The sequence below is a fragment of the Phyllobates terribilis genome, unplaced genomic scaffold (assembly GCF_046119375.1).
Source record: "Phyllobates terribilis strain yellow unplaced genomic scaffold, ASM4611937v1 Scaffold_3__8_contigs__length_932513732, whole genome shotgun sequence".
Taxonomy (NCBI): domain Eukaryota; kingdom Metazoa; phylum Chordata; class Amphibia; order Anura; family Dendrobatidae; genus Phyllobates; species Phyllobates terribilis.
In genome coordinates, this window is record NW_027362763.1 from 321668330 (window position 1) to 321693377 (window position 25048).

General features: G+C 39.2%; 1 protein-coding gene across 1 annotated transcript in view; it reads left to right on the top strand.

Moving 5' to 3' along the window:
- LOC141259319 (probable cation-transporting ATPase 13A4) overlaps nt 1-25048 on the top strand; it is a 279585-nt gene that overhangs the window by 207111 nt on the left and 47426 nt on the right. The window contains exons 19-24 of the mRNA XM_073675074.1: nt 2304-2464; nt 4283-4402; nt 4821-4900; nt 6741-6783; nt 10935-11044; nt 21190-21286. Coding sequence (XP_073531175.1) covers nt 2304-2464; nt 4283-4402; nt 4821-4900; nt 6741-6783; nt 10935-11044; nt 21190-21286 — 611 coding nt within the window. The remainder of the gene's footprint in view (nt 1-2303; nt 2465-4282; nt 4403-4820; nt 4901-6740; nt 6784-10934; nt 11045-21189; nt 21287-25048) is intronic.

The following is a 25048-nucleotide window of genomic DNA, read 5'->3' on the forward strand; positions in this document are numbered from 1 at the left end:
TAAAAGAGGCATAGATGCTCATGAGGAGAACATAATTTTACCTCTATACAAGTCATTTGTGCGACCACACTTAGAATACTGTGTACAGTTTTGGTCTCCAGTGTATAAGAAAGACATAGCTGAACTAGAGCGGGTGCAGAGAAGGGCGACCAAGGTTATTAGAGGACTGGGGGCTCTGCAATACCAAGACAGGTTATTACACTTGGGGTTATTTACTGTGGAAAAAAGAAGGCTTAGGGGTGATCTTATTACTATGTACAAGTATATGAATGGACAGTACAAAGACCTTTCTACTGATCTTTTTACTCTGAGGCCAGAGACGGGGACAAGGGAGCATCTTCTACGTCTGGAGGAAAGAAGGTTTAATCATAATCACAGACGGGGATTCTTTTCTGTAAGAGCAGTGAGACTATGGAACTCTCTGCCGCATGATGTTGTAATGAGTGATTCACTATTAAAATTTAAGAAGGGCATGGATGCCTTTCTTGAAAAGTATAATATTATAGGTTATATATACTAGATTCCTTGATAGGGCGTTGATCCAGGGAGCTAGTCTGATTGTTGTATGGAGTCGGGAAGGAATTTTTTTCCCCAATGTGGAGCTTAGTGTTTGCCACATGGTTTTTTTTTGCCTTCCTCTGGATCAACATGTTAGGCTATGGGTTGAACTAGATGGACTTAGTCTTCCTTCAACCTTAAAAACTATGTTACTATGTTACTATATGTTATTCTTTCCCCATTCGTCCGTTGCACGCATTCTTTTCATCCTCTTCACTCTCGGCCATGGCTTCTGGCTCTACTAGCCTTCTGATTTCACTATGTGAAATCACATTGTAATGGCGTGTTGTTGGGGGGCCCAGTCACACAGAAAGCCACATCCTGGAGTGAGGAAGCCAAAGAAATTGCAAGCCACAGGGAAAGCAGAAAAGAGGCAGAGACGACTGGATGGTAGTCTCTGAGGGAGGCGAGACAGGTAGGTGGTGAGGTGAGTATCATTCTGAAGAATGCGAATTTCTGTAAATTTCAAAAAGAATTCATTTCTTCTTGAAGAAGCTTACTTGAAACATACTCTGGTTTGTTTCACACATGTTTCTTTACAGCGCTGAGCGCTTACGTCTTGGTTTCCACATAAATTCTCCAAAAATGTAATTCAGATGAGGTCTCCGATCGGGGTCATTCATTAAAATGAGGCAGATGGGGTCACTGTGGACTCTGTGTGGCCTCTGTTCCTACCATGTCCATCTTTCTGGATGTCTATTTAGCCCACAAAAGTGTGGTTGACCACAGTTGTATGCACACCTGCAAAGGACACTGCTAGGACATAGACCAGGCAGGTTCCAAAGTTACCTCTTCTGCTTCTTTAAAGTGAATAGTTTGTTAAGGCTTTAATCTGAATCTTATTTTGGGGTGATTTATACAGAAACCCCAGTGTTCAATGTAAAGTGCGTGAACATAGCCTTAAAAGCGAGGAAAAAATGTTACTTTATATACCCGAAATGCTATCAGGAATTAGTTCAAATCATCCTGCAAAAACATGTTCCCCCTCAGGTCCGTCATCTTTCAATGGAGATGGGTTTTTTTATGTCATAGGTAGCTTAAAGCGAACCTGTCAGCAGGATTCTGCTAAGTAAACTACAGGCAGTGTCATGTTGAGGCTGCTCGTGCTCCGGGGCGGGATTGTAGGCAGGGTCTTATCCTGGTGCTCTAGGCCAGATCAGCAAGAAAAGACCTGCTTAAACGCCCGCCCTGAAGCACAAGTAAGTTCCTCATAGAGACAGACAGACAGAGAGACAGGGGGGGGCTGTGGGCATGTCTTTTCTTGCTTATCTGGCCTAGAGCACCAGGATAACATCCTGCCTACAGGCCCGCCGCGGAGCACGAGCATATCATTAACTCAAAACTGCAAACACTGATTACAAAGAACCACAAGACGGATTTCTTCACCTCAGGTATCATATTAATCAGTGCAGCAGCCCCAACATGAAATTGCCCGTAGTTTACTTAGCAAAATGACTCTGTTGATGTTATCAAACCTGATTGGATGCTTCTGGTTTTAAAAGGTTTTGCCATTACTGCAGAAATAGACTATGACTAAGGGTGCTGAAGATGCCAGAAAGGTGTCAGTCTGTAACGTATATGGAATACCATTTTCAATAGATTTTTTAAATATATTGTCAAATAAAGAGGTGACTGTTTTAAAGAAATAGTGGATGGGGCATGAGTCCCTCATTTTTCCTTGCTATATATGAAAACATCTGATGAGCATCAAAAATCCATAATATAATTGTAATTATGTGTTTCAGGGGACAACATACAGACAGCGACCACAGTTGCTAAGAACTGTGGAATGATTCCTGAAGGAAGAAAAGTGGTTCTCCTTGAAGCCAGTGGACCTGAGGGCTCTACCCCAGCTTCTCTAACCTGGAAACTTCTGGAATACCCAGATGATGAAAAAGAACTTAAAGTACCTTGGTTTTAAAATTCCTATGTTTTAACATTTTTTATTAAAGAAGCACTCCCACCAAAGTTTTTATCCTCTTAATATATTGCAATCATATTATATAGCACTGTGTACTTATAATTGCTCATTTTGCCCAGTTAATGCTTCTTTTTCCATTAGGTCTGTGACATCATATGATTAAAAACTGAATAGTTGAATCCTTCTAAGCTCTATGTAGAAGCAGGTTGTCTGTAATGGCTCAGTTTGGCGATTTGATCTGGTGACCTGTTGCTTTGTGGACGGTTCTTCTGTCTGTTGAACTATTGCTCTTTTACTTCCCTGTCCAAATTCTGATTGTTCCTACTGTCTATATTCTCCCTTCTTCGTTTGCTCCTTTCCAGGTGTCTTCCATTTTCCTATTTTGATTTGCCCTATCACGCTATGGGTGGGGCTTTATATATTATCCCTTTACTGCACTTACTTGCTGGCTATATATCAAGGTAGATTTGTACATAAGAGTTTTAGCCTTTTACCTAAGGGATTTACCCTTCTAAACTTATACCATTATATTATTGCTGTGTGTCTGTTTGTCTACCTTCCCAGCACATTTTCCTTTTACCACTTTTAGGTTTCTGGAAGGTTATTCTAGTTTCATTTATTTTTTGGTTCTTCTTGCTATTCCCTGTCTCCCCTTTTATGAATGTGCTTTAAGTTTCTCACCAAGGGTCTTCATGTCCATGTCCACACACTGTCCTCTCTCCTGGTTGGCACAGTGTTCCAACCTCCTGTAGATGATTTTTGCTTGTATACATCTAGCGTACACATATAAATAAATAAATCATCCTATCATACATTCTAATCTTAGAAGTAGTCCACAAATTATATTCATATCTGAATCCAAAATTGAATACAAAAATAAAATATATACATATATATATATATATATATATATAAATATATATATATATATGATAAAGGTCATTAACCAACATACCATGTAGTGTAATTGCATCATGGATCTAGGTTTATGGTCTTAGGTCCTCTTTGGCTTTGAAACAATTTAAAGACAACATGAGAAATGGCCACAATGTTTGTCACTCACCTGATTTCATTGGCGACCCTGAAAGACAATACCATCAAAATTTGCAAATGGTTTTTCATATGTATTAAAGTTATAGCATACAAGGGTAATGCTAGGATTTGAACTCCACATTAAGTAATTAAATAAAAGTTGTATTTTAATGGTAAGTCCACCTCAGTCAGTAATGCTAGGATTTGCCATGACTTCATAATTTTGAATATGAAAGTCCGGAATGATTTAGTACTGTGGCTCCTTCAGCATCTTTCCCTGCATGTGGGGACTTCTTTGCTAGGTAGCATTTTATACTCAGGATCATGGGGGCTCCATATACAGGACCACCACAGATTATAAAGTGATTCCATATCCTACATGAAATAGATATATACTTTTAACTAAAACAAAATATGAGTGACTTCAGTTGATCTACACAACATAATATAAAGCATTAGAAAATCATGGAACTGGAGTTATGATCTTAGAGAGGTGATCGCACTGTGGCTGCTCCAAAATCTAAAACCCATGACATTGAGTAAACTTGACTTTTCACAGTCACATGCTCTCACAGACGAAGAACAATGCCAATTACAATCTACTTGTGCAATGTAACTATAACCTGATGATAACATCACATTTGGTCAGGTTGAATGGCTAGACTGAATACTGATGAATGTGAAAGATGCTACTATGTATCTATAAAATGTTTACATTTCAATTTAATGTAAAAAAAAATATGTCAATTATATTTCCCGATTTTTTTGTAGGATCCTTGCATCAATGTTGGAGATACACAAAACACAGACCAATACAGTGATTATCGTTTTTCAATGAGTGGAAAGACATATGAAAATCTAGAAAAACATTTCCATGATTTGTTGCCAAAAGTAAGATATAATAAAAATTGTACAAATACAGTATGTTACAAAATAATCTCTTTCTTAGACCTCACAAGGAAAATCACCCAGGCACTATTCTATTTTACAGACCAGAATAGTACATACAGTTATGGAGGTGATTGGGCTGAATTTTAATATAGCCCTCTGAACCTGGCCTTAGGCTTAATTTACAGATTTTTAGTGAAAGCAAGTGATCGGTTGATAAAACTGCATGTATGAACCTCATCTGATGCAAAACGGTATCAAAAATTGTTCAGCAATGTTACAAAGTGACCTTACCTATCAATGCAAATCAAATGATATGTCCCTACAGAGTTATATGTTAGATACAACATATTATTACTTATACATGCTATAAGTTTGTTGCATATTTCATAACATTTAATGCCTTTGTATTTTTATACAGATATTAATGAATGGCACCGTTTTTGCACGAATGTCTCCAGGGCAGAAATCAACAATTATTGATGAATTTAGGAAACTTGAGTAAGTATGACTATTGCCGGTATGTGAAAGTAGGTACTTTTGTAAAAATATTTGAATTGCAAGTAAGCATTTTCATTTACTGAGAATTATACTTCATTAATTGTCCCATTTGTTTATGTAGTTTATGTAGGATGTGCTTTTCTGATTCAGATAGGATGATCTATTCTTTTAATCCAGTGTCACAGGTTCACTTGGTAGTATGGCACATATTACTGTATCTCATCTTCTTAAAGGTAACCTGTCAGCTGATTCATGCTGCTCGAACCACGGGGCACCAGGAATCAGACACCGGCTGCGTGATTCAGGCAATGTATGTTTTAGGCTGACTTCAAATGAGCATATAAAAAATCATCCATTTTTAATCCAGAAAAAAAACAGATAATTTGCATCCATATTGTCATCCACATTCCATATGTGTGCTATACATGTGTCATCTGTATGTTTCTTTTTTACATCCTCATGACATTTTTATGGCATTAGTTTTTATAATTCAATATTTAAAAACATTTACAAGACCAAATACAGTTTCCTATGTTAAGAATTGCGATGTGTCTGTAAAAAAAACAAATCCAATACAGACGATCCATATGGAATCCATTTTTTGCGCACTCATAGATTTGAATGGGCAAGTCACATCCAAAAAAACGGAATAGACTGGCGCATGCTGAGTGTTTTTTTCACACGGTCACTCTGACTTTGTGGAGAACTCTCATCTTAACTTCCAATTCAACATTGGTCTGTGTGCTGCGGCGTTTCAGATAAAACATTTCAGACCATGCGTTTCGAATGACTAGTCCGAAGCAGGCTCTTGGCCAAAAAAATCTCTGTTCATGTTTAAAGGCTAACTTTAGATTCATTAACTTTCAGAATAGCTGTCCTGTGTGTGCACTGTACATGAGGAATAACTTTATTTATGGGCATTATATGCCTTGCATCATTCATTTTCTCCAGTTTTCCCTTCTACAACAACTATTTTTAGTTTGCAATCTACTCCGAGCTGGTGGGAGGAGACTCGCAGCTATGATCTTCCATACACAGCACATAGGGATGGACTGCTGCTCTTCATTCTTTTTTTAGCACACAGAGAACAGCAGCAGTAGCATGGAGGAAATTACACAGTAGTAGTGATCAGTGTAGATATGAATCCAAGACTGGAGTTAGATAAAAGAATTCTTAGAAAATTCACCACTATCTTTCTATGTCTCCCTCTGTTTGTTTCCTCACTCTGCTCTTCTGTCCTCTTCTCCACCCCCTCTACATAAAGTATAATAATCTTTGCCACACCACAGTAAGCTAGTATTTCATCTTGTCTGATCAAGATGGATGTGATCTGTTTTTTTTTCAGAGTGGATAATGAGTTTACGAGGAAGGGGGAAAGAAAGAAGTATGTTATAAGTGAGGAAGGAAGCCTATTTTGCTAATAAGATATATTACAAAGTATCTTTATTTCACCTGCACTCTTGATCTTGCCTGTACAGTGCAAGCTCTTATGGTCAGAGGGGTTATCTCTCTCTCCTCTCCCCCATGTGTATTTTCTCAGTAATTACAAACTTTCCAATATAGAGTTTTGTGAAAATTTAATTTTTGGTTATAATTTGTTGAAGTTGGCAAATTCGAATTGAAAAAAATCCACTCATCTCTGAAAATCAAGCGTTCACATTAAATATTCAATAATTAAGCTTTTGGGATATGCATCTTCCAAACTAAATTGCCATGAAAATGGCAAGCTGATAAACATTTTCATTTTCTTATGAGATTTAGTTCAATGGAACATATAAATATAAAAGCTGCATGTTACATAATCTCTTTCTAAAGTGTTGTATCCATTTCTGTATTACAGTTATTTCGTGGGGATGTGTGGAGATGGAGCCAATGACTGTGCAGTAAGTCACTATTTCTCACAGATGTTCACTTGGTATCATTTTTTACAACTGACAAAGAACATACAATAAGAGGCAAAGGCTATATTGCATTTAGATGTTAAAATATTAAAATATGTAGAAAATCTCTATCAAATTTAATTTAATAGTAATGATATGTGAGCAAGATCCCCCTTTCGTTACACTTACACAAATTTTATAAGTACCATAACAAAAGGTATCAGTCTCAGAGCTAGTTACTCCTACAAAGTTGCATACATACATTCTCTATTTACTTGCTATCGTTCATATATTGCATAAAGTTGTATTGAAAGTAAGACACAAACCATGACCCTCCAAACCTAAATTTCACAATCATCATATTATATAGCACGATGTACTTACAATTGCTCATTTTGCCTTTCTACCCAGCTAATTCTTCTTTTTTTCATTAGGTCTATGACATCTTGTGATTAAAAACTGACTAGCTGAATCCTTCTAAGCTGTATTTAGAAACAGGAGGTCTATTGTCTCAGCATGAGTCATAAGTAGTGTTGAGCATTCCGATACTGAAATATTGGGTATCGACCAATATTCGCGGTATCGGAGTTCCGATACTGAGTTCCGATACTTTTAGAATATCGATTACCGGAATCGGAAGTTCCCATAATGCCTGCGCTCTGCAGTGTCTCTGAAGGATGACAAGCTGGATGGCAGCGCTCAGCTTACTGTACTTGTCATTTAGTGTTAAAGGATTTATTAAAAAAAATAATAGTGTTTTCATGCACCGTCTCTTTAAAAAAGCCGGACGGCAATTCAGCAGTGGCATACACCGGTACCCGACAATTTACAACAGAAAGAATAGAGCATCACACATAGATTAGATAGATAGAAACATGTCAGTCACATATATAAGAAGCACAGTGACAGTGTTGCTTACTGTACTTGTCATATAGTGTAAAGGATTTATTAAAAAAAATAATAATGTTTTCATGCACCGTCTCTTTAACAAAGCCGGCCGGCAATTCAGCAGTGGTACCCGACAATTAAGAAAAGAAAGAATAGAGCATCACACATAGATTAGATAGATAGAAACATGTTAGTCACATATATAATAAGTACAGTGATAGTGTTAATTACTGTACTTGTCATTTAGTGTTAAAATAAAGGATTTATAAAAAAAAAAAAAATTGGCGTGAGGTTCCCCATAATTTTAGGCTCTAGCGGAGGTTAAGCAGACAGCTGGGGCAAATGTTTGAAGCCTGGGAAGGGGGTAATACCCACGGAGCTTCCCAGGTTACTAATATCAGCCCCCAGCTTAATACCTAGCCTTTACTAGCTATTAAAATGGGGGACCTCCCCCAAAAAATGACATGGGGTCCCCTCTATTGTAATAGCTAGCAAAGGCTAGGCAGACAGCTGGGGGCTGATATTAATAGCCCAGGAAGGGTGCCATGAATATTGGCCCCCTCCCAGGCTAGAAACACCAGCCGTCAGCCGCCCCAGAAATGGCGCATCCATAGGATGCGCCAGTTCTGGCACTTAGCCTTGCTCTTCCCACTACCCTGTAGCGGTGGCAGTGGGGTAATAGGGCTGGGGTTGATGTCAGCTTATAATGCCAGCTGACATCAAGCCCAGGTTAGTAATGGAGAGGCGTCTATAAGACACACCCATTACTAACCCCATAGTCAGAGTTAAAAAAAAAACCTCAAACACCCAGATAAAGTCCTTTAATTTAAATAAACACACAATTTTTTAATGTTCTAAATTAAACCATACTTACCATCATGCCCATTCCAGCTGAAGCCAATGTCTTCTGCAATAAAAGTAAAATAATAAACCAGCATCATCCTTACCTTTCCATGGTTCCCACGACAGCTTCAGCTCTGCTACATTGACATGACCGGTGGATCGCAACAGAACGCTGCCATCCAGCTTGCCATGCCGCAGAGACTGAGAAGCGCAGGCATGCTTGCGCTCCTCAGTGTCTCGCTGTGACGGCATCCAGATGAGCCGAGTTCCTGTCCAATGAACTCAGCTCACCTCATGCACGTCACTGACAGCGTGGGAAAATTCTCCTGCTCAAGCGCTGAGCACAGGAGAATTTTCCCACGCTGTCAGTGACGTGCATGAGGTGAGCTCATATCCAATGAACTCAGCTCACCTCATGCACGTCACTTACAGCATGGGAAAATTCTCCTGCGCTCAGCGCTTGAGCAGGAGAATTTTCCCACGCTGTCAGTGACGTGCATGAGGTGAGCTGAGTTCATTGGACATGAACTCGGCTCATCTGGATGCCGTCACAGCCAGACACTGAGGAGTGCAAGCATGCCTGCGCTTCTCAGTCTCTGCGGCATGGCAAGCTGGATGGCAGCTTTCGGCTGCGATCCAGCCTGTCATGTGAATGTAGCAGAGCAGGAGCCGTCGTGGGAACCATGGAAAGGTAAGGATGAGGTTGCTTTATTATTTTACTTTTATTGCAGGAGATCGTTGGCTTCAGCTGGAATGGGCGTGATGGTAAGTATGGTTTAATTTAGAACAATAAAGAATTGTGTCTTTATTTCAATTAAAGGACTTTATTCTGGGTGTTTGTGTTTTTTTTAAAAACTTTGACTATGGGGTTAGTAATGGGGGTGTCTTATAGACGCCTCTCCATTACTAACCTGGGCTTGATGTCAGCTGGCATTATAAGCTGACATCAACCCCAGCCCTATTACCCCACTGTCACCGCTGCAGGGCAGTGGGAAGAGCGAGGCTAAGTTCCAGAATTGGCACATCCTATGGATGCGCCATTTCTGGGGCGGCTGACGGCTGGTGTTTCTAGCCTGGGAGGGGGCCAATATTCATGGCACCCTTCCTGGGCTATTAATATCAGCCCCCAGCTGTCTACCTAGCCTTTGCTAGATATTAAAATAGGGGGGACAGCACGTCATTTTTTTTGGGGTCCCCTATTTTAATAGCTAGTAAAGGCTAGGTATTCTGCTGGGGGCTGATATTAGTAGCCTGGGAAGCTCCGTGGGTATTACCCCCTTCCCAGGCTTCAAACATCTGCCCCAGCTGTCTGCTTAACCTCCGCTAGAGCCTAAACTTACGGGGAACCTCACGCCATTTTTTTTTTAATAAATCCTTTATTTTAACACTAAATGACAAGTACAGTAATCAACACTGTCACTGTACTTATTATATATGTGACTGACATGTTTCTAGCTATCTAATCTATGTGTGATTCTCTGTTCTTTCTATTCTAAACTGTCGGGTACCAATGCTGAAATGCCGGCCGGCTTTTTTAAAGAGAGGGTGCATGAAAACACTGTTATTTTTTTTAATAAATCCTTTACACTAAATGACAAGTACAGTAACCAACACTGTCACTGTACTTCATATATATGTGACTGACATGTTTCTATCTATCTAATCTATGTGTGATGTTCTATTCTTTCTGTTCTAAATTGTCGGGTACCGGAGTATGCCGCTGCTGAATTGCCGGCTTTTCATGTCATTCTACATTATTCTTAGTTGTTTTCCTTCATGTAGAATTAACCAACAAGGAAAGAAAGGGTTTATTTTTATTCCGATATTTGTGTCCCATTGACTTGCATTGGTTTCCGGTATCGGAATCGGCGATATCCGATACTGTTTGGGTATCGGTCCGATCCAATCCGATCCGATATTTCCCGATATCGGAAGGTATCGCTCAACACTAGTCATAAGTCACTGCAAAAGTCCCTGGCAGGGGGAGAGCAGCTAGGTCAGGGACTGAAGAGGAAAATGATAAATGCAGGGACAAGAGACTTTATGTTTCTACATAGTGCAGAGAAAAGTGAAGAATTGACTTTCTTTATTCTCTAAAATGTTGCGCCTTCACTATTCCTTATTGAGATTAGACTTATACAGGCAGGTCTCCTACCTATCTTGTAATCACTACTTCACTTGTCTTTCGTAGAGCTCCTGTTGCAGCACTATATATATTTATAGACGTTGATGAAACTATATTAATAGATCATTTGGAATAATACACATTTATGAACAAACTTGCATTTTTAATAAAATAACCCTAACATCTTGCTGTGTTTAAGAAAATAAAAAGAACATTGATGAAACTTATGAAGAAATTGAATTCATACTTATACTCAGTATGTTGGTGAAATGTGTAATTTAGATACATTCTTTTTCAGGCTTTAAAAATGGCCAATGCTGGGATTTCCTTATCTGAAGAAGAAGCTTCAGTAGCAGCGACCTTCAACTCACAGGTCACAAACATTTCCTGTGTTCCAGAGCTGCTGAAGTAAGCAATATAGATAGTATTTCTGACCGTGACACTTTTTTGTCATTGTATGCAAACAGACTGGATATTTACAATATAATGAAAAGCAACACAAAATTCAATATAATTTTCACTTAAAATAATGGTAGTGATTTGCCAGTCAATAGAATTTTTTGTTGAATTTATCTTGGCTGGGAATGCCGCAGAAATTCACAGAAAATGTATTTGCAAACTGTAATACACCAAAATGTATACTAGGCCGAAAGACAGGCCAAACGAATATGCCCTATTAGGTACCAATAATAACACAATTATGTGTTAGTATATATAGGGGCAAAATCTTTAACCAAAATCACATAGGTTCTACAGCATTACACTTGCTGACACAGTAGTATAATATTTGGAGCATTACTTTGTGCAAATAAGGTAAAAGTCACCAAAAGATCTATAAGCCCTATTGTGCCCAATTTTTTCCCTTCCTGACCGTGGAGGTTGGCACCCTATATTGTGCAAATGGCACCCCAGCTCAACATCGCCTCATCCTAGTGTGCCCTATTAGGCCCTAATACTATACATGTATAACCACCGGGCCTATACAAAATCACACAAAGTAAGTCCTATTATAGCCTGCTGAAAAATATTTAAAAAAACACTTCAATTGGCATTCATTATAAATGACAAATGGTAGCACTTGTAAATCAATGCAAAAACTCAGATAAATCCATATAGTAGCCACCACAATCAACGCCTCAAAGATAATACAGGATAAGCATTTCTATGCAAATCCACATAAATATACCAGGATTAACAGAGGCACCCTAATAGGTGCTTTAATCTTTCTCAAATAATAGAGAATAACTATGCAAATTCACAAACAAATACCAGGATCAACTGAGGCACCCTGATAGGTGTGTTAATCGTACTTAACGTGTTTCCCCTCAAAAATCAGAGGTTCATCAGGAGTACTAACAAATGTGAACATAGTATAATGATGTTTTACACTCAACAGGTTAACAAATACTGCATGGCACCCAATACTACATAAATATAGATAGTACTTAGATCAGTGCAATAGAAAGGATTGTTCCCAGATTCACAAAACCTAGAACTCCATATTGGAGGATGATGCCGGATAGCCAGTCTGTGCAAAGGAGTGTGTCACCTTGTGTACTGCATGCCTCAATTAAATACCTCGGTTGGATATAATGTCCTGCGTTCCATGGCCCGGCATCTGTCGACCAAATAATGGAAACAGAGTCATCATGAGTTCCATGGACCAGAATTTGCTAGCCGAAGATGACGTTTTGCGTTTCAAATATCGAAAGCAGCGTCAGAAGAGGCGGGACCAGGCCAGTAATGATCTAATGCTTGCGTGTCAGCCTGGACCGCAAAACCAACAGTAACAACTAGTGTGGGATATATAAATCCAAACCACCACAAAGAGTAACTAAGGTTTAAAATATATTATATTTATTGGTATTCTTTAAAATTAAAGATATAAAAGCAGTGGATAACCCATACCACAGATGTAGGGTGTTAAACCATGAATCATTACAAGAGGTGTATATACATGCTACTACTTGGCAATATATTTGGGAGGTAAATGATACTGAATTGGGCCCTAATATGCATAGAGAGATATATATTTAACAGGTGAACAGATCAATCCACATCAAAAAATATACACATGCATAATAAATAAGAGCCCACATTACCTTAAGCCAATGTTTGTATGAATGAAAGCATGGTAAACACCCACCGCTCCGACGATCGTTTCGACACCTTTTTCAAGCAGCGCTCCTTGAAAAAGGTGTCGAAACGATCGTCGGAGCGGTGGGTGTTTACCATGCTTTCATTCATACAAACATTGGCTTAAGGTAATGTGGGCTCTTATTTATTATGCATGTGTATATTTTTTGATGTGGATTGATCTGTTCACCTGTTAAATATATATCTCTCTATGCATATTAGGGCCCAATTCAGTATCATTTACCTCCCAAATATATTGCCAAGTAGTAGCATGTATATACACCTCTTGTAATGATTCATGGTTTAACACCCTACATCTGTGGTATGGGTTATCCACTGTTTTTATATCTTTAATTTTAAAGAATACCAATAAATATAATATATTTTAAACCTTAGTTACTCTTTGTGGTGGTTTGGATTTATATATCCCACACTAGTTGTTAGTATATTGATTGAGTTTGGTGGTGGAGGTTAATTTCCTCCGTTCGGATACTATCCGGAACCTGTTTAGATCGCAAAACCAACAGGTATATTGCTATGCGCTCCATCTCTGGTTATAAGATGTGTCTTGATATCATGGGGATGGGTCAACCTATGCTATATAGCGATATGACCCCCCTGTTTTGGGAGGAAGCTAGAGAACATCCGTACGGAAGCATTCATCTAAGACATATCAAAAAATGAATTTGACTTTATGAAAACTGAGTACCCAATGATACCTGTCTTTTATTCCCTCTCAAAGACACAGAAGGGACTTACACCACTCAAGGGTCATCCGATCATGTCTAGTATTGACTCATTGACCCAGAATTGTAGTGTTTATCTAGATAAGATCCTTAGAAAATTTGTGACGTCCGTACCTTCATATATAAGGGACACCTCAGATTTATTACAAAAACTTGAAGATATTAATTTTGATGATATACAACTAGCCTCCACAAAGTTTGAGGCTGTTTATGTATAGTTTTTATTTTCACCTGTAGATAATATCTGTTGTTGAATTTTATTCATCATCCTACTAATATTATAAATGCGAAAGTTTGTGAGTATGTATGTTTGTTACTCTTTCACGAAAAAACTACTGGACGGATTTGCATGAAACTTTACAGTAATATAGATTATACATTGGAATAACATATAGACTACAATTTGTAATGATTTTATGTAATTTTGGTCGCAATATAACGATACATGTCAATTAAGTCGGAAAAAAATCTGGCCTCTGAGAGCTCTCTTATATACACACATACACGGGTGATATTTAAATGGCTGATTTACAGCAGTCAGAAGAGATTGATAATACAATAATTTGCCCATAGTGGATCATTGTATAGTGAGGTCACAGTTGCCGCCTGTCCACAGTCAGAATACAGGGGTGATCATATACCGTGGCCAGGTACAAGTGTGGCAAAGGGGGTTCACACACGACCCCCAGGGACTGACATTTCCTAGAAACTTTGGCAGCTGTCAGTCATGAGCTCACCCTGATACATTACACTCTAGAAACAGCTGAAGGGAGAAGGATAATTTATGACATTTTTTCAGACTTAAAAAAAAAAAAAAAACACAGAAAACAGCCCATATGTCAGGAACAGGTTACTAGGGAACTACACGTCCCAGCACGGCCTGCCCGCGCCCACAGCCCGGGGGGAGTGTGAGGCTTCCTCCTGCAGGTAGCCCGGGGGCACCGGGCCGTCATTGTCCTCACACAGGGGGTCCCCGCCGCCATTGTCCCTCCTCATAACACCGTATAATAAAACATGCGCTCACCTGTGCCAGCTGCTGCAGCCGGGAAAGTTCCGAGCGCCTCACCTGGGCGGAGGGGAAGTGACTCACACACGGGGAGGGGCAGTAACCGGAGCGCGGCTCCATGGAGGATGCACACACGGCAGCCTGACAGCACCGGCAGCAGTGCTACACAAATGGCGTCCTCCCCTCCTGTGTGCAGCACAGCCCTGTGTGTGTGCAGCGCAGCATGTCACCCACAGCACCAGCAGGCTGCTCTCAGCTCCCACAGAGCACTGGGAATGGTTGCTATGGGTAACCGCGCCACAGCTGCTCCTCATAGACCAGTCATATACAACTGATATTGTCTGTACAGCGATCGTAATATAACTAATTAGATTGTTTTAGTATTTTGTTTGAACTTTACTAAGAACCTATTTTGTAATTAGTACTTATAAAAACGCCGCGAAAGCGTAAGTCTAACATTTCGCAAAACTCTAATAAAGCCCGAGCTATGAAAATAATTAGACGTGATGAGACGTCTCAACAAGCCGAGCAACGAAGGCTTGAGCAGGTGGTGCGTTGTGCGGCACATAGAGCTGCAGAGACTCCAGAACAATCCCAAGCCCGACGTGAACGGAATGCGGAGTTTTTGGCATCTCAACGGGCTGCTGAAACTCAAGAACAGTCCCAAGCCCGACGTGAACAGCATGCGGAGTATCTGGCGTCTCAACAGGCTGCTGAAACTCCAGAACAGTCCCAAGCTCGACGTCAGCAACAAGCGACTTACATGGCGTCCCAAATAGCCACTGAAACTTACGAAATGGCCGAATCTCGCAGACGCACTGTTGCTGAAAGGGCAGCACAGCAACATAAAACATTTACAAGAAATACATGGATATTGTTTAATAAAGCTGCATTTGAGTATGACGAGACTCTTGATTATGAAACTCACAAGGTTATAAAAATAGAAGCAATGACCATAGATTGCAAATATTGCGGAGCTCTTAAGTGGAAAGAGGAAGCAGCAGGTATGTGTTGTTTGGGCGGGAAAGTAGCTCTTCCTTATATAGACGAGCCAGTTCAACCTTTAAAAGAGCTTTTCTCTAATGAAACTGATGAATCTTGCCTTTTTCTAAATAATATAAGAAAATACAACATGTCCTTTCATATGACGTCTTTTGGAGCAGATCAAATTGTCTCAATGCCAGGGTTTTCCCCGACCTTTACAATACAAGGACAAGTATACCACCGTATCGGTTCTTTAATTCCTACGTCCATTTCGCAACCACAATTTTTACAAGTTTATTTCATAGGTGACGAAGAAGAACAAATCAACAGGCGTACTGAGTGCGTGCAAAGCGTAGATAGAAACATAGTTAAAAAATTACAACGAGTACTTCACGACCACAACATTTTGGTGCATGAATTTAAAACGGCTAGAGACAGAATGATCAATGACGATCATTTCAAAGTAGTGATTCACCCAGACCGTGTACCACGTGGTCAACATGAGAGACGATTCAATGCCCCTACTACAAATGAAATAGCTGCTGTAATAGTTAGTAGCGAACAAACTATGTCTCGGGACATCGTTGTGCAGCCGCGCGATGGCATGCTCACTAGGGTTCCCGATACACATAGATTCTATGACGCTCTCGAGTACCCAATAATTTTTTGGAAAGGACAAGAGGGGTACAGCATTAATATTCCTCCGATAAATCCAATTACCAAACAAGCAATACCAAGCAAAAAGGTGTCCTGCAAAGATTTTTATGCCTTTCACTTGATGGTCCGTTGCAGCGATTTTAATTTGATGCTTAAGTGTAGGCTCCTACTTCATCAGTTTCTGGTCGACATGTATGTAAAGATGGAAAGTGAGTGCTTAAGGTTCATTTCTTTAAATAAAAAAAACTGCACGCAGAAAATTATATTCACTTGCAAGATGCAATTAGAAATGATGCGGATTTGGATCCAAATAACTTAGGTCAGATGGTGATTCTCCAGTCATCATTTGTAAATAGCCCGAGATACCTACACGAATACACACAAGATGCGTTCACATACGTACGTAATTATGGGAGGCCTGATTTATTTATTACAATGACTTGCAACCCCGCTTGGCCAGAAATCACCAAAGAGCTTATGGCTGGTCAAAATTCAACGGACAGACATGACTTAACAGCTCGAGTATTTAGAATAAAAGTACAGAAGTTGGTAGCTCTACTTACAAAAGGTAACATATTTGGTGATATGCAATGCTTCATGTACTCGATCGAGTGGCAAAAGCGAGGTTTGCCTCATGTGCACTTACTTCTGTGGTTAAAGGAAAACTTGCATCCGAAGCAAATTGACAAAATCATATGTGCTGAGATACCAAACCCAGAAACTGATCAAAAGCTCTATGATACAGTGACAAAGAATATGATTCACGGGCCATGTGGTACATTCAATTCTTCATCGCCATGCATGAAGGAAAGAAAATGTACCTAAAAATATCCGAGGAAGCTTTTAAAAGATACTCAAACCAATGACAAAGATTACTCTTTGTACAGGCGCAGAGCACCAGAGAATGGTGGACGCACGACGATTATAAAAACCCGTAGAGGAACACAGGAAATATTGGTGGACAATAGCTGGGTGGTCCCATATTCTCCACTCTTATCAAAAAATTTTAATTCTCATTTAAATGTCGAGTTCTGTAATACGGTACAGGAGATAAAATATATTTGTAAATATATTAATAAGGGTAGCGACCAGGCTATTTTTAACATCCGCCAGCAAGGGAATGTTAACATTGACCCAAGAGATGAGGTGCAGACCTTTAGAACCGGCCGATATGTTAGTAGTAATGAAGCAGCGTGGCGGATCTTAAGTCTGCCTCTGCACAAGAGACACCCAACCGTCACTCATCTCGCGATTCATTTACCCAATGGCGAGAGGGTTTACTTTACGGAAAATAATTTTAGAGAGAGATTAGAAGCACCACCTAAAACTACACTAACTGCATTTTTCCTGTTGTGCCAAAGTGATATGTTTGCAAAAACATTACTTTACATTGACGTGCCTCGCTACTATACTTGGAATGTGGCACGGAAGCAATGGAAACGTCGTTTACAAGGAACACCTGTCGATGGCTGGCCAGGTGTGAAGGCAGGAGACGCTCTAGGTCGCATTTACACGGTGCACGTTAGCAATTTTGAATGTTATTGCTTGCGTATGCTGCTGAATGTAATAAGGGGTCCAACCAACTTCTCGGATTTAAAAACATTTGAAGGTCAAGAACTTGCAACTTTTCGGCAGGTGTGTGAGAAGATGGGGTTGTTGGAAGTTGATAACCACTGGGATACCACCTTAGAAGAGGCCGTGCTATGTTTCTCCCCGGCGCAAAAAAGAGAGCTGTTTGCCATATTGATATGTACTTGTGGTTTATCCAATCCTCTACAACTCTGGCACAAGTATAAAACTGTGTTATCAGAGGATATCATGCACAGATTTGAAAGAATGGATCACGTTAACGATGATCTCTGTTTCAATGAGGCGTTGGGGCTTATCGAGGACAAAATATTAATAATTTCTGGAAAGAAATTGTCCGATTTTGGTCTACCCTCACCGCGGCATAGAGGAGAGCTGTCGAACGAGTTGATAAAAGAGCTAAGCTATGATACCAACCAGTTAGACGCTCACGTTTGCGAAACTGAGCCACGTTTGCTACCTGATCAAAGAGAGATTTATCACAAAATAGTAGGACGAGTTGAGAATGGTGAAGGCGGACTTTTTTTCCTTGATGCCCCGGGTGGTACAGGAAAAACTTTCTTGCTTAATTTACTTTTAGCAAAAATTCGTAACGGTCATAACGTTGCATTAGCTGTGGCTTCCTCTGGAATTGCTGCAACATTGCTAAGCGGTGAACGGACGGCACATTCAGTCTTTAAATTACCTCTTAATCTGGTGAACGAAGAAACCCCATCATGTAATATCAGCAAGAGCAGCGCCCGTGGCCTCCTGTTGCAACAGTGCAAACTAATCGTGTGGGACGAGTGCACAATGTCACACAAACGCGCCATCGAAGCTCTTGATCGTTGTCTACAAGACTTACACAGTAAACAAACAATAATGGGTGGTGTGGTTGTTTTATTGACTTTAGGCAAACTTTGCCTGTCATCGAGCGAGGCACTGCAGCAGACGGAATTAACGCATGTCTGAAATCCTCATATTTATGGACCAAAGTTGAAAAGCTGCACCTCACCACCAACATGCGTGTCTAGTTATTCAGTGATCTAGAGTCGGCGCGTACGCTGAGAAACTGCTCGAGATCGGTGAAGGTCGAATCGAAACTGACGAAGAAGGTATGGTTCTATTCACTAACCAATTTTGTCATGTTGTGGATTCGGAAGACACACTTATTGCTCAAGTTTTTCCAAATTTGCAACAAAACATCCACGATGAAAATTGGCTATGTGAAAGAACTATGCTAGCACCAAGAAATGAAACAATTGTGAAAATCAATAAAATTATCTTGGACCAAGTAACCAGCGATGCAACAACCTACAACTCCATCGACACAGTCATGTCATCTGAAGACTGTACGAGCTACCCCGTGGAGTTTCTTAACTCTTTGGAGCTATCCGGGGTCCCATCTCATAAGCTCGAATTAAAGGTCGGTATACCCGTTTTGTTAATGCGCAACTTGGACGCCCCGAGATTATGTAATGGCACTAGATTGCGAGTCACTGAACTAGGCAGGCACATTGTAAAGGCCACAATTTTAACTGGAGAAGCTAAGGGTGAAAATATTCTTATACCACGCATCCCAATAATACCCAATAACTTACCCTTTAATTTCAAACGTTTGCAGTTCCCACTTAAAGTTGCATTTTCAATGACCATCAATAAATCGCAAGGGCAAACTTTGAAGGTAGCGGGGATACATTTAGGCAGGCCCTGTTTTTCCCACGGTCAGCTATAAGTAGCTTGCTCACGTGTTTCTAAATTGCAAAATCTACATATTTTCGCTGAACGAAAGAAATCAAATAACATAGTTTACAGGAGTATATTGCAGTAAAAACACATAGATAAATTACCTGCAGATGTCCATTATTCCAATTACATACTAATTCTTTACTAACACGAACAATATTAAACGCAAGTAACTTCAGTCCGTCCTGTTTATTAATCAGTGTTTAGTAATCCGTTTGTGATGAAATTTGATATGGATAATTTCAAGCCTGGGGAAGGACATAGGGCTACTTTTTATAAACACACCATACAGGCGAAGATTATATAAAACTGTAAACCAGATTGACTGACACACCTAGCGGTCAACGCACAGCCGAAACCACTGAACTTAGCATCTTGAAATTTGCAGATAGGTTCTATTATAGCTTAAATGAGCACTAAGAAAGGAATTTTGATAATTCCACCCTCAAGAGTTTCCCTCTTCATATTATAAGGGTTCAAAGATTGTATGGAATCCGTCAGTTTTGAAGTTAGACATATGAAATTTTGGATGTACGAGTAACTAAATAAGATTATTTTTTTTTACTATTAAGATTATTTTTTTTTTTACTATTAAGATTATTTTTTTTTACTATTAAAATGATCTGTCACGAAACTTAATGTGGCAGACCAAATTCCACGCGAGCGAAGCCGCGGGTAAAAGCTAGTATTTAATAAAAGTGAGAGTTTAGGAGAGCAAAACTATTTTCTGTGAATTTCCTAAGTGTTGCACTCTGATCTGTTAGTTTTTTAAATCCCAGTGTAGCCTTATGAGGTATTCTCGTTATAAGTACCGTATATTTTGTGACTTTTTAACCACCCTTTGTCATTACACCATGATAAAAAGTATCTCTTTTAAAATCTGTCTAATTCCATGTTATAGTTGTTTTCCATCTGTCCCTGTGAAACTGATTTTTTTTGTCAATTAATGTATTTTTATTAAACCTAAGATTCTAAGCTGTACACTAGAAAAAGTCTTACAGCGTACCTGTTAATGTTCAGAATATGTTCTTGTGTGTGTAAATGAGGAAAGACACTATTCTTGGCCAATATATAACTTGTGTCCTGTATTTTTCTCTAGTTGCCCCACTGTAGGTTCTATATCTAATAAGTGAAGAAAAAAACATATTTCTATAGTTAAATGTATCACAAAGTTTCTTATATTTGCAAGTACCATTGATCCTTATAAAGGTTTATGAAACAACAGTTACGATTTAGGACCAAGCATGGCATTGATCTTTAAAGGGGTTGTTTAGTACTAACATATTGATGACATATACGAATCTATAATAAGTCATCAATATGAGATCCGTTAGGATCCAACACCCAGCACCCCCACTGATCACCTGGCTTTGGCAATTGCAGGATGTATGGAATGTATGAAGCTGGAACAGTGCAACTCTGTACATTGTTTAGTTGCAGCTTCCTGGTACTGCACATTATTCCATATTCAAGTAAATAATAATTCCTATCCTATGGATTGGTAATCAATGTGTTATTCCTTGACAAGCTCCTTAAGCTAGTTGTAAACTATTTCTATTTGCATATTTATTACATGATTTTTAAAATGAAATTTTAACTTTAATCAATAACTATTACTAAATTGCATCCCATTGTTATCACTGCCATACCCGATAGTATTGAAGGTGTGGTGACCCCTGTAAATATGTAATACAAGTTTGTGTACCCAACAGGGAAGGACGAGCAGCCATTGTCACATCGTTCTGCATGTTTAAGTACATGGCTATGTTTGGACTAACTGAATATATTAACACATTGCTTTTATATTGGGTAAGATATAACCTAAATTGTAATTTTTCTATTTCTGTTTCATGATGAAAGTTTGATAGATTTGAATATTTGTGCTATTTAGAGATTAGCAAATCTGCCAAAATTTGAAATTGAAAGATTCACTGAAATTCGGCCAGGAAATCCGATTTGAATCAAATTTATTTCATGTAAATTGATTGAGTCTCAATTTCCATAAAAAAAAGGAATTTATCATGCTCTGAGGTCTCCAGACCCCAAAGCATAATAATCAGATGAGGTGGGAAAGAGTTATAAAACAATTATCATACACAAGGAGAAGAATACAGCAGCACTCTACATACACTAAAATGTCTGGAAACATTGAATATATGAAATTTTAACTTCATTAATGCAATTTAAAATGTACTTATATTATGAAGGTTCTGCACACAATTGGTCAATTCTTGAGAGCCCACCAGCCATGAAAAAGCAATCTTTACCTGGTATGACTCTAAGCCTAATATCATCAATATTATCAAAATGCCATTATATATAAACATATAATGAGATAAGATATAAAAGGTATATACAGTACCCCTATGAACATGTGAGAGTGATCTGATGTGTTTTTAAAAGGGTGAAGTATTTAAATAAAAATTCTGACTCACAGCCATGAAGTTTCCGCGCATGCCCAGATCGAATAATTCCAAACTTTAAGTGACACATAACAATTATTAGACCTCAAGGACAATTCTAGCACAGGAGGCTTGGAGGTGTCAGCTTTATGTTAGGCTATGTTCACACGTTGCGATTTTGCTGCATTTTTTACTGTGTTTTTTTAAGCAAATTTTAAGCTGCGTTTTACAGTTTCAGAAAAACCCATGAGATTTCAAAAATCTCAAGCACATACATTGTTTTTTTTCCTGACTGAATTGAAAAACTGCTGCATTTTTGAAAACTGAAGCATGTCACTTCTTTCAACATTTTTGCAGCGTTTTTGCAGCGTTTTTTCATCCATAAAAAGCATAGAAAGCAATGAGTAAGTGAAAAAACACAGCAATTGGCAGTTAGGATTAGTACCGTTTAATTAAATTAGTGATATGTGTAAAGAAAATATTGGCTGACCAAGGTGTAAATTTGAACAATACCTGACCAAATCAAGGGCTAACCAAAGAGTGAAAGTAAACAGTGTCCTTCAAACTCAATGCTCCGCCCATGTCTTAGGTAAACTATTCCTGACCAATTCAACTCCCCCTACTATTACATTTGTAATTGTATATTTTTTCATGAATTCATGAGACCTTTTTTGTTCAGAACAGTCAGTATTTTTTCAGACATAAAAATCTTTTTCCACTAGATAATTTGATCAAATTGCCCTTTTTTCCAAAATGGTTTTAAGATTTCACTTATGTCTTACATTGGTGACCTAACACCTTGCATTGTTCATGCTTCTGCGGTGGAAGCAAAGCTGAACTTTGGGATCTTAAAAAATGCAGCAAAAATGCAGCAAGAACTGCTTTTTGTAAGTAGTTTCATTACTGCCAAGAGAGCAGGTTTTGCCTGCAATAAAAAGCACAGCAAAAACGCAACGTGTGAGCATAGCCTTACAATATTTTAGTTATAGTACAATGTCTGACAGAACATTCTAACAATATGTGCAGGCTTAGCCATGATTTATTTTAGCTGAAACAAAACATGACTTTATAAAGCTAGTACATAGCTGACATATCACAAGTAATATAACATATTGGGAAATTATGGAAAACAATAGCTACATGTATATTGATTATTTTCTTTATCAGTTTTGGGTGCTACCAGAGAAAGGTTACTTGGAATTGGTTGGTGAACTTAAATGAATTGACCAAATTGTGCTCTAAGAACTTTATTTTAATCCAGATGAGCTGAGATCATGTCCAATGAACTCAGCTCACCTCATGCCCGTCACTGACAGCATGGGAGAATTCTCCTGCGCATGCGGTGAGCGTGAGAGAATTCTCTCATGCTCACGGCAAGCGCAGGAGAATTTTTCCACGCTGTCAATGACGTGCATGAGGTGAACTGAGTTCATTGAACATGAACTTGGCTCATCTGGATGCCGTCACAGCCAGACACTGAGGAGCGCAAGCATGCCTGCGCTTCTCAGTGTCTGCGGCATGGCAAGCTGGATGGCAGCTTTCGGCTGCGATCCAGCCTGTCATGTCAATGCAGCAGAGCTGGAGCCGTCTTGGGAACCATGGAAAGGTAAGGATGATGTTGGTTTATTATTTTATTTTTATTGTAGGAGATCGTTGGCTTCAGCTGGAATGGGCATGATGGTAAGTATGGTTTAATTTAGAACAATAAAGAATTGTGTGTTTATTTCAATTAAAGGACTTTATTCTGGGTGTTGTGTTTTTTTTAACTTTGACTATGGGGTTAGTAATGGGGGTGTCAGCATTATAAGCTGACATCAACCGCAGCCCTATTACCCCACTGCCACCGCTACAGGGCAGTGGGAAGACTGAGGCTAAGTGCCAGAATTGGCGCATCCTATGGATGCGCCATTTCTGGGGCGACTGACGGCTAGTGTTTCTAGCCTGGGAGGGGCCAATATTCATGGCACCCTTCCTGGGCTATTAATATCAGCCCCCAGCTGTCTGCCTAGCCTTTGCTATCTATTAAAATAGGGGGGGCCCACGTCACTTTTTTTTGGGGTCCCCCATTTTAATAGCTAGTAAAGGCTAGGTATTCAGCTGGGCGCTGATATTAGTAGCCTGGGAAGCTCCGTGGGTATTACCCCCTTCTCAGGCTTCAAACATCTGCCCCAGCCATCTGCTAAACCTCTGCTAGAGACTAAAATTACGGGGAACCCCACGCCAATTTTTTTTTTAATGAATACTTTATTTTAGCACTAAATGACAAGTACAGTAATCAACACTATCACTGTACTTATTATATATGTGACTGACATGTTTCTATCTATCTAATCTATGTGTGATGCTCTATTCTTTCTGTTCTAAATTGTTGGGTACCGATGCTGAATTGCCAGCTGGCTTTTTTAAAGAGACGGTGCATGAAAACACTATAATTTTTTTTAATAAATCCTTTAACGCTAAATGGCAAGTACAGTAACCAACACTGTCACTGTACTTCTTATATATGTGACTGACATGTTTCTATCTATCTAATCTATGTGTGATGCTCTATTCTTTCTGTTCTAAATTGTCGGGTACCGGTGTATGCCGCTGCTGAATTGCCGGCTTTTCATGTTTCACTGTGAGCACTTTTCCCATCGATTTGGGCAACCAGTGTAATGCCACAACCACCATGGCTGTGGCATTACAGTGAGTGGCAGACAATCCCTGCATGATGTGAAAAAATCCACTTACGCTTTTGGTGCACGAATAGTTATCGAACATAACCTCGAACAGCTGAATTTTTTGCAAATCGGTCGCGTTCGTCGAACGACTCGAACACCTCTTAAAACAGCTTGAATTTGAGATTGGCGAACAGTTCGAGTCGAACACCGCTCATCTCTAAAACTGACGAGCAAGCAGAATAATAAAACACAGCAAGAAATCACAAATAAAACACAATAATAATATTGTGATGGAAAAGTCTGATAGTCTTTAGTGAGTGGGCTGCTCCTCACACCCATGAACACCTGCATACCATTATGATGTCTCATTCAATAGAGTAAAGGACTTTTTACAAAAAAAGGATGCGGTGAATACTGCTTTTCATGCTACTGCTAAATGTGAACAGTCCTAACTAATAACACTTAACCCACAAATAGCTGCAGCACTGGAAGTAATACAATCCTTA